This window comes from Tachypleus tridentatus, chromosome 8 (assembly GCF_004210375.1).
Source record: "Tachypleus tridentatus isolate NWPU-2018 chromosome 8, ASM421037v1, whole genome shotgun sequence".
Lineage (NCBI taxonomy): Eukaryota > Metazoa > Arthropoda > Merostomata > Xiphosura > Limulidae > Tachypleus > Tachypleus tridentatus.
In genome coordinates this window covers 79958294-79969348 of record NC_134832.1, presented here as the reverse complement: position 1 = coordinate 79969348, position 11055 = coordinate 79958294, and the positions used below count along the sequence as shown (strand labels likewise).

The following is an 11055-nucleotide window of genomic DNA, read 5'->3' as shown; positions in this document are numbered from 1 at the left end:
TTTTTAAACAATTAAAAAACAAAATTGAACTTTATTTATTGTTGCTTAACACTTATTTCACAATAAGAATTGCTTCTCCTAAATCATTTATATAAAGTTACCAAAACTAACAGGTATTTGAAAATTCACATAAAATTATGTAAAACTACATTTTGGTATGTTAAAGCAGGGCCCAAATATGGTGCTTATTGCACCAATAATTATTTAACAGTGTGTTTATTCAGATTTTACACACTTGTAGCAAATCTGGTAGTTCAACTTGAGATACTTTTTATAATTAGAAAAATAGTAGTTACTCTATAATAGTAATAACATGAATTACTTAAAATGTTGTCATAGAAAACTGATGTCTCAATTAAAAAATTAATGTTTCTCTTTTCACTGTATCACAGCTTAGAGAAATGTGGTGGTTTCTCTTCTCTTTTGGCAACAGCTTCTGAGCCCTTGATGACGTCCTCGCTTTGAAGCATGGTCATATTCCAACATTGCTTTATCATAGAAAAGAAGAAAGATGTTAGTACTGAAAAATTTATGTTGAATTATTATAAAATTTAGGTACACAAAAAAAATGAAAATCTGTTCTATTTTTAATATTACAAAGTTTCATCTTTAATATCTGAAACTATTAATATTTTTGTAGTTTATATGTAAATAATTTCAGAAAAAAAATGTAATGTTTATACAAATTTCTTTTAAAAGAAAAAGTATTATAATACAAGTTTCAGCATTTTTTCAAAATAACTTGCCAGTCACTTGTTATAGATTAGACAACCTCACTGAATTTACAGATATTTCGTAGTAGAAATTGACTGATAAAATGTAGTGATATGCAGTGTTAAGTGAAAAAAATTAAGTTAATATTTAACTTTTTACAAATTTTGAAAATCTAAAGTGCCCAAATTAGGTTTGATATTCTGAAATATGAGAAAAATCAAAAGTTTAATTTATTTATAAGTCTATACACCTGAAACTTAAATGATACAGTTCCAAATTGCTTAGATGATTTATCAGATAGTAGTAATTACATACATATAAAAAAAGATTAGTTCATGGAAAACTGAGTTTTATTAAGCTGATCTGGTAATGAAAAATTTGAAAATATTTTTTCATCACACTTAGAAATTACATCATGTTGGATTTGTCTAGTTTTTAGCAAGCTTCCAAACATTCCAATTTAATATCATCACACATATAAATCTTATATACTCATCAGACCATGCTTTCTATTGTTAAAGAAAGTATGAAAAATTCATATTTGAGATACAACAAAACTACAAAGTTTACCATAAACTTCAGTCCTTCACTGACAGTATGGTCTCGTGAATAGTTTAAGGCAAATTTACAGCCTTGAACAGCTACTGGACTCTTAGAAGCAATAGATTCTGCTAGTCTTTCCACCTCAGACATCATAGCTTCTTTGTTGGGGAAAACTCGACTTACAAGTCCCATCTTCAGAGAGATTAGTTAAGATCTAATCAACCTTGGTAATACAATTGATAATGTACAAATCTTTGTCATATACCCTATCAAGTCTTAATTAATCCTTAAGTAAAGTTTTATGATTAGACAACTAAAAACCATGATCAAAAGTATATCCAGCTGAAAAAAAGAAAATTATGTCCTCTACATGAGACATACGCCAAAGTATGTTAATACCTAGAAAAAGCCTTAGCTTCAATTTGGTAATAAGCTTAGTATAATAATAATAACAATTACAAACAATATTTTGCAAAAGCCCAAGTTGTTTGATTATTTATGTACAAACATGTTTACCAAAAGACCTATAATTAAGAAAACAAACAAGATACATAATACAGAACTTTGTTGTTAACATGTCTAAGTGATGCCTGAAATTACAAAGACACTTTCATGGAAACAAAATCACAATAATATTAGAAATCATCTAGAAGTACAAAGTTACTATCATTCAAATAGGTTCTTCAACCAAAGTAATAATGTGTATTTATCATTGAAAGTAATAATCATCATATTAATAACTAATAGTAAATTGGTCTAAATACAATTACAATTTTGAGATGTTATTAAAATCTTCTAACATACAAAACTTACTCTTCAAAATAACATACCATTTCATTCAGTTCTCATGTTTTTTAGTATCTTCTTTAGAAGACTGAAAGAAAATTCTCTAATTTCCTTTTGAAGAAAAAATGAGTGTTTTTAACCTTAAATATAAACTTGATTGTTTTCAGATTATACATGAACTTACTCCTTTAGCTTCACCAGCTTCCACCTTTCTTGCTGTATAAATCATCTCCCGCACCATACTGTTGTTTCCAACACCTTTTGGAACTTTTTGGAGTGTTCCTAAATCTGGAGCAAATCCCAAATCAACTTCCTGGAGTTTTGATAACATAATTAAAGAAGGGCATGTGATTATGAATATACTAGACATAAGAACAGGTAATTTATTCTGAAACACTGTAAAAGTAATTGTGATTTTGTAAAAATATATACAATAATCTTATGACTAAATCAATCTAACAACTTTTATTGTTGAGGAGCTTACTGAAACAGATGAATAAAACTAATAAAAAATGTTATAGATATTTGAAAAAATTTCAGCAGTATTAGTGAGTGTTTTAAAGAATTAAAATTCAAACTAGGTAATGACTGGATTATTGTACTTATTATGTATTGTATTATGAAGTTAAATATAGCTGGAATTATAATTGTTTCTATTTTTGGGGAGGGGGACATTCATCAGCATGTAGGTAAGCATCAGATGGTAAAAAAGGGGAGTATTAAAAAAAAGCCTTAAATTAAGTAATTTAAGTAAGGTTGCTCTAATGGCTTTAAGAAAATTATTTGGTTAGAGATACAGCCTTTATGAGTTGTTACAATTCAATTATTTGATTTTCTTCAATAAAACAAGTTTTATATATCAAAAGGTCAATCATAAATAAGTCAGTTGAAAAATATAAAATATATAAAGAAACAGCTGTACTGTTAAATGTCTTAAAACATATAAGAAAATATATCAAACATAATTACCTAACTTAGCAAATATTTAATGTAATATACACACTTATTTTCATATGCGAATTCTAAAGGTTGTGTTTCTTACAAAGTTAACCCTTTATGCACAAAAAATTCTTTTAGTACAATCAGGTTTATACACATCTAATCATATCAATTATACTTCTAAAACTATTTGAAACAGCCCAAGAAACAAAGGAAAACAATTGTTCAGTACAACCTAACAATTCAAATTTTTAAAGCAATTTGAACTAATTTGTATATCTGATGATGTCACACATCAAATATTGTCACTATATTGGACAATTTTTTACTTTATTCCTTTTCCTTCTGATTTGACCATTCACAAACTTATCTACCGTTTGACTCACATAATATAATACAAAAGCCTTGAATCTCTATTTATCTGGTTTCTTAGGATTCCAATGTTTCAAAATATTTTATTCTTTAATGGAATTGTCATTTCATCATATGAAAATTTATTGTCTGAACCAACTGGTTGTGCAAATTTGGAAATTATCATATCAATCAATGGACATACCTTGAATAACCTGATATTACACAAAGCATTTACGTCAATTCGACTGCTATTGTTTACAATGCGCAGAAAGCTCGAGATAACTTGAGATCAATCTCTCGTAAGGATACAGCAAAAATCATGAGTGTTAGTTATCCAAAACATGTCTCAGTTGTCCTCTATCCAGAGGTTATCAACCAAGTCCATTGCAACATGCAAAGCAAAGAATGCTTTCATCTGTTGACAGTTCACAAATACTCATTTACAAAGTCATGAATGTGGTTTTAAATCGCTACTTTTCTTTTTTAAAAACCGATAACCACAGCAGCTTGTTTCTGTTACAATGTGACCAAACACATCATCGTCCAAGAATAACTGCAAGAAATTGATAGGACCTGCATTATTAGTTCCTGGTTGCCCATGCACTCTGTATTTCAAACATAAAAACTGGAAATCCAAAGATAAAAATATTTATCACCTACTACCACCCATTATTATTTGTGTAATCAAGTTCATACACAGCTTGGATGCCATGAATAAGTCAACCATGCTCATGTGTAGATAGTTGTGCCTTACCAGGCCTAGATCTGGGAGAATGTATACATGTAGTTGTACCCCCCACCTGTATTAGCAATGACAACAAATATATTGTTATTATGGTTTGCACTATGTTCATGAGATCTCCTTTGAATTTCACCCCAAAATTTGGCCCTTTTAGAAATGTGAACCAATAATTCAAGTTTAGAGCCAGAATCATTGTCACCTTTTAAATGTTCAATTGCTTATTCAAGTGTGAAAACACTGGAGCAATTTAATGCCATTTTGGGTGCATTTTCTCAAAAAAATAAATAATTTCTAATGGCATATACTACTAATTTTAGAATAGCAACATACATCACATTAAATATAAATCAACAGCTGAGGTTATTCTCTCTGCAGACTAGGTTTTTGCTTATTGATTTTGTGTGCATTTCTACTGAGAATTCAAACTTCATTATGTGGCAATGGATGTACCTAAAGGGTTAAAATAAATATGGTCATACAATCTTGTCCAAACATAAAAAAAAAGAAAGAAAATTATCATTCAATACAACATAACATGACATTTACAAATACTGTTATTGCTTAGTTTGTGAAGTTAGGTACTTTTAACCTTTGAAACATATTTTATTATACATAGTGCAGTAAAGTAAGAGATTTTTCCTACTAAAACTGACTTATTATATTATACTATTTTAACTCAGTTGAAATTAAAAAAACATTCATTATGAATCCTACCATATATCATTAGTTGCTATTTTTTTGTGTATAACTTTATCAGCATTATAAAGCTTGTAAGTTGAAAATGCAAATGTGGTTTAAAGTGCTGTGAAAGGAAACTGAAAAAATGAAAAACTTGTTCATGTTTTGATCAAAGACATTCAGATAACTTTGTCTGTTTTAACCATTCTTGTGTTTTCAGACTATATGATGCCTCAGTTGCACTTTCTATATATTTCTGATGATACATAAATATCTCACTACCTTCACTTGAAACCAAGCATCTTGAGTACAATACCGGATATCACATGCTGCAATTAGGTCAACACCACTTCCAATACATCCTCCATGAATGGCTGAAATCACAGGTTTTTGGCACTGCAAGAAAGTAAACAATTAAATATTATATTATAGCTCATAATTGTAAGAATACGTTGGAAATGGGAAATGTTTTTTAATATATTTTGATTGTAGAGCTTTTATGCATTCATAACAAATTCCATAATACTAGGTATTTAAATGATACACAACCTGCATATGTATATATATGAAGAAATTTCACATCATGTAATCAAATAAGCTAAAGTTTTGTTTAACATGCAAGAAAAAGGTTATTAAATAAATATTATTTCACAAAACAAAACATCAAAATTGATTGATAATGTATAAAGATTAGCACAAGTTTTTGTAAATAATTATACACACTAAACGTTTTTTCACGTTACTGATGTTACATAAATTTAAATCTATTTTTTTCAGTTCTCTGAAGGTTGATTGATTGATTTAGTGTTTTATGGCACAAAGCAGCAAGGCTATCTGTGCCAGACATTCGGTAAAAATGTAAAAAAAAAATAAAAAAAAATAAATAAATAAATATAGTAATAGACATAAATGGAAAGGAAGGTAAAACAAAAAAGTATAAAACCAATGTTGACACCTAGTCTACAATGTTAAGATAGAAGGCAGAGTATAAGAAGTTGTAAGGTATTTACTCTAGCAAAAAGGTAATGATCATAACCCACCAGGAAGACTAACAGGTAAGTTCAAGAACCACCGTCAGTCACCTGAAGTTGGTCTTTCCAGTCCTGGTTCCGGGTTATGTGTCATAGCAACCAGTATCAAAATGTAAAAGAATAGAAGTTTTAAAAGATATATAGCAAAATTGTAACAATGAGAAGCCAAATGTCCAGTAAAAAGATAAAGTCAAGTAAATGGAGTAAAATTTGTAAAAGTAAATGAAGGTAAAAACAAAACAGCGATTAAAACAGAAAATGGTGTAAAAACCAATGATGACATCCAGTCTTCAAAGTTGTAAAATATTTACTCTAGCAAAATGGTAATGATCATAACCCGCCAGGAAGACTAACAGGTAAGTTCAAGAACCACCGTCAATCACCTGAAATTGGTCTTTCCAGTCCTGGTTCCGGGTTATGAGTCAATATAGCCAGTACTAAAAAGTAAAGTAGTAAGAGTGTGAAATGATATGCAGCAAAAGTATAATAACAACTTGCCAGGACGACTAACGAGTAGTTCAAATGGATAGTTCAAACAGTAGTGTTAGTCACCTGAATTTGGCCTTTCCAGTCCTGGTGTCGAGTTATTTAATGTTCTGGCCATTGTCCAATGTCAAATTGAATGAGAGAGATTAAAACTGTAAAAAAGGAACCACAATTAAAAAGGTGTAATGAATAAATATGCAACACTTAAATGAATTTTAAAAAAATTAAAAACATTATCAAGGTGGACAGAGTCACCATCACCAATAACTCTGTCCAATGTTACAGACTGACCCTGGGAAAAAATATGTTTAAAATATTGCCGTCGTTGAGAATTGTAATGATGGCAAGAAAGTAAAACGTGGCTGATAGTGATTTGAGTGTTACACAAACTACACATTGGTGCATCAGTTCCAGATAAAAGAAAATGATGAGTTAAAAAACTGTGACCAATGCGTAGCCTAGTAAGAACAACTTCCTCCTTCCGAACTTTACGGAAGCTAGATGGCCAAAGTCCAATTTTGGGTTTGAGTTGAAAAAGTTTGTTGTCGCGTTGCTCACTCCAAGTGGACTGCCAGCTGGCACGGAGCCAAGCCTTGAAGACAACACCATAGTCCATGTACGGAATAGGCATAGGAGTGATGGTGCTGAAGCAGACATATTTAGCTGCCATGTCTGCAAGCTTGTTCCCACGAATACCAACATGGCCTGGTATCCAGAAAAACTGGATTGAAGTAGCTGCTAATGAGAAATGGGCCAGTCGGTTTCGAATATCAGCGAGAATAGGATGTGAGCTAATGTGTAGCGACTCCAAGGCAAGTATAGAACTAAGCGAATCAGTATAAATAGTGCAGTTGGAGTACTGCTCAGCTGCAATATGATCCAGGGCAAGAGATATGGCATACAGTTCAGCAGTGAACACAGAAGCTGTAGAAGGGATTCTGCACGCAACTACTGTCCCATAGCAGAGCCCACTGAATTACCTGATTTGGAACCATCTGTATAAATAGGAACTGAATGATTGTTTGAAAGATATTCATTGAATAAAAGATGGTACTTCCAATCTGGAGTATCTGCCTTTTTTAGGTGACTGAAAGAAAGGTCACATTTGGGGGCTGTAATAAGCCATGGTGGGATGGGCTGACCTGTGGAATCTGCAATGTTATCCAAGGACAGACCCAATTCATCCAATTGCACCCGGATGCGAAGGCCAAATGAAGCAATGACAGATCGTCTGTTCTGAAAACGTACTGCCCACCGAGGAAGGAAAACACATTTCCAGGTGGGATGCTTTGGTAAGGAATGAAGTTTCGAAGTATATTGTAAAGATAGTTACAAACGGCAAAGGTGTAGAGAAGATTCATGAGATTCAATGTATATACTTTGAACTGGAGAGGTACAGAAAGCCCCAGTGCAGAGTCGAAGTCCTTGGCGATGAATGGGGTCCAGCATCTTTAAGGCCGAGGGTCTGGCAGAGCCATAGACCATTGATCCATAATCGAGTTTCGATCTAATAAGAGCACGATATACATTTAACATTGAACAGCGATCTGCCCCCCAACTGGTAGAAGGAGGATGTTCAGTGCTCTTGTGCATTTGACCCGAAGCTGCTTTAAGTGTGGTATAAAGGTCAGTTTACGATCAAAGATAAGCCCCAAGAACTTGGTCTCCAGGACCACTGGCAGCAAAACTTCACCGATATGAAGTTCAGGATCAGGGTGAATACCCCGTCGACGGCAAAAGTGCATGCATACAGTTTTGGAGAGAGAGAAATTAAAGCCGTTTGCCAGAGTCCACTTCCGTACACAATTGAGGGCGGTTTGTAATTGCCGCTCAATATATCTCATGTTTGACGACTGACATGAGATGTGAAAGTTGTCGACATACAGCCCATTCGCAACAGTGAGAGGGAGTTGTTCAGTGAGGGCATTTATCTTTATACTGAAGAGTGTAACACTCAATACACAGCCTTGAGGGACTCCAAGTTCCTGTACAAAAGAACGGGAAAGTGTCGAACCCACACGAACTTGGAATCTCCTGTCCATTAAAAATTTTTTAATAAACATGGGTAGATGGCTATGTAACCCATATGTATGGAGGTCTCGCAAAACGCCATACCTCCATGTTGTGTCGTAAGCCTTTTCTATGTCAAAGAATATTGATACAAGATGTTGTCGTTTGAGAAAAGGCTTCTCTGATAGATGTTTCAAGACGAATTACGTGGTCTGTGGTGGAGTGCTGTCGATAAAACCCACACTGGGTGGGCGAGAGGAGGTTGTTTGATTCAAGGAACCAAACAAGGCGAGCATTAACCATCCTTTCTAATGTCTTACAGAGACAGCTCGTCAAAGCAATTGAACGGTAGTTTGAAGGAATCTTGGGATCTTTCCCTGGCTTAGAGAAAGGTAAAATAATAGCCTGGCGCCAGGCATCAGGAAAAACATTCTCCTGCCAGATCCGGTTGAAAACAATCAGAAGGACATCAAGAGAAGCAGGAGATAGATGGTGCAGCATGTCATAATGAATATCATCAGGTCCAACAGACGTACTGGCAGACCGATGAAGGGCCATTTTTAGTTCCACCAGGGTAAAGGGACAATTATAGTCAAAGAAACAGTCAGTTCGAAAGGAAAGAGGTGATCGCTCTGCCAGAGTCTTGATGGCCAGGAAGGTGGAGGAACAAGCAGAAGTGCTAGATACCCGGCAAAAGCTTTCACCTAGAGTGTTAGCGATGTTCCAAACATCAGTCACCTCCTGACCATCAGAGAGTAAGATCGAGAGGGGACAGAATTGTAGTGCCCATTAACCTTTGAATCCTGTCCCATATGATCTTGGAACTGGTGGTAGAAGATATGCTGGTTGTGAACTTAATCCAAGATTCCTTCTGGCTTTGACGTCTTACCCACCTAGCATGTGCACGGGCCCATTGGAAAGCAACCCAGTTTGAAAGTGTGGGATATCTACGAAAAGTATCCCAGGCCCGCTTTTGAGCCTTCCGTGCTAAGTGGCAAGCAGGATTCCACCACGGACAAGGATAACGTGGAAAACGTGTCGAGGTTTTAGGAATACACTGAGCAGCTGCATGTGTAATACAGTCAGTTACCGCTGCTACACAATCGTCTATTGATGGCTGATTTACGATGGCAGGATCAAGTTCTGCGAGAGCAGTGAAAGTGGACCAGTCTGCCTGATCCAGCTTCCACCGGGCACGCGGGTAGGGTGGCATCGACCACGCCAGTCTCTCTCAAAAGGATCGAAAATGATCACTGCCTAGTGGATTACTGTCAACCCTCCATGAAAAATGGGAGAATAATGAAGGGGACAAACTGAGAGATCAATCGCGGTAAAGGACTGACTAGGTGCATGAAAGTAAGTGGAAGAACTAGCATTGAAAAGAGAAAGATTGTGATCAGAGAGTATCCGCTCTACAGATTGGCCCCTCCCATCAATAAGAGCACTTCCCCAGAGGGGATGATGTCCATTAAAATCCCCTAGGATTAGAAATGGAGATGGCAATTGTTCAACAAGAGCATCAAGATCTGATTGATCATATGTCTCTCCAGGGGACAGGTACAGAGAACAAACAGTGATGGTATGACCCAAGGAAACACGGATAGCTACAGCCTCCAAGGGTGTGTTGAGTGACAAAGACAGGGTGGGCACGTGTTGATCAACCAACAGTGCCACCCCTCCATGTACTCGACCATCACACAACCTGTCATTTCTGTACAGAGAAAACTGCCGAATGGAAACAGTATCAGCAGTTTTGAGAAATGTTTTGTGTAAAGAAAGACAAATAGAATGGTAGGAAGCAATCAGCGTTTTGATATCATCCAGATTAGAAAGTAAACCTCGACAGTTCCATTGTATCAAGGTGGCCATTTTTAAGAACGGGTAGGTGAAGTGACTGGAGAACCCTTCGGTTTACGACCACGTCTTTTTCTTTACTGTCTTTAGTCGGAGGAGGTCTATCAACCTGCACGGATCCTGCTCTGGGTCGGGTGGGCAGGTTTTTGTTATTGGAAGGGGAATCCAGTGACTGAGGACGCAAACGAATAATTGTTTTGTCTCTTGTGGTGGGAGAAAAAGATGTATCAGAAGAAATGCCTATATTTGAAACTGAAGGATGTGGATCTTGAGGTTTGTTGGAAGGTATGGGAGGAACAGAGATGGGTGTAGAAGTCGATTCATCAACCTTTTTAACCACGGAGGTCAAAAGGCTTTTCATTTGTTTTGAAAACGATTCTCTTGGAGGCACAGAGAGATCTGTCTGCACTCCCACTGTAGTTGTGGAATGAAGTGCAGCAGCATATGTCCGAGATGGGGTTGTGGACAGCAATTTCCGAGCCTCAGGATAACTAATGTTATGTGTCGTTTTCAAACGCTGCACCTCTTTTTCCTCCAACCATTTTGGGCAAGAATGAAAGTAAGAAGGGTGAGAACCATTGCAGTTTACGCAATGTGGGTTCATGTCACAGTCATAGGCATCGTGGTCCTTGCCTCCACAACGAGCACATGTCAGGGAACCACGACTAGATGTCTTTGAGTGGCCGAATCTCTGACATTGGAAACATCGAAGAGGGTTTGGTATGTATGGCCGAACCCTGAAAATGAGATAACCTGCCTTGATGGTGGCAGGTGCACGTGGTGAAGTAAATGTTAAAACAAGGGTATTTGTTGGCAGTGTAACTCCATCTTTGCGAGTGGAGATGCGCCTCACTGCAGAAACTCCTTGAGTGAAGAGACCAGTGAGAATCTCTGACTCGGGAACGTTCTTCAAATCCC

At 35.7% G+C, this 11055-nt stretch overlaps 1 protein-coding gene across 1 annotated transcript in view; it reads right to left on the bottom strand.

Moving 5' to 3' along the window:
* LOC143222767 (delta(3,5)-Delta(2,4)-dienoyl-CoA isomerase, mitochondrial-like) overlaps positions 1–11055 on the bottom strand; it is a 47735-nt gene continuing 36680 nt past the window's right edge. The window contains exons 5-8 of the mRNA XM_076449723.1: positions 5039–5152; positions 2228–2356; positions 1285–1449; positions 1–488 (exon numbers count right to left, since the gene is read on the bottom strand). Coding sequence (XP_076305838.1) covers positions 387–488; positions 1285–1449; positions 2228–2356; positions 5039–5152 — 510 coding nt within the window. The 3' untranslated portion in view covers positions 1–386. The remainder of the gene's footprint in view (positions 489–1284; positions 1450–2227; positions 2357–5038; positions 5153–11055) is intronic.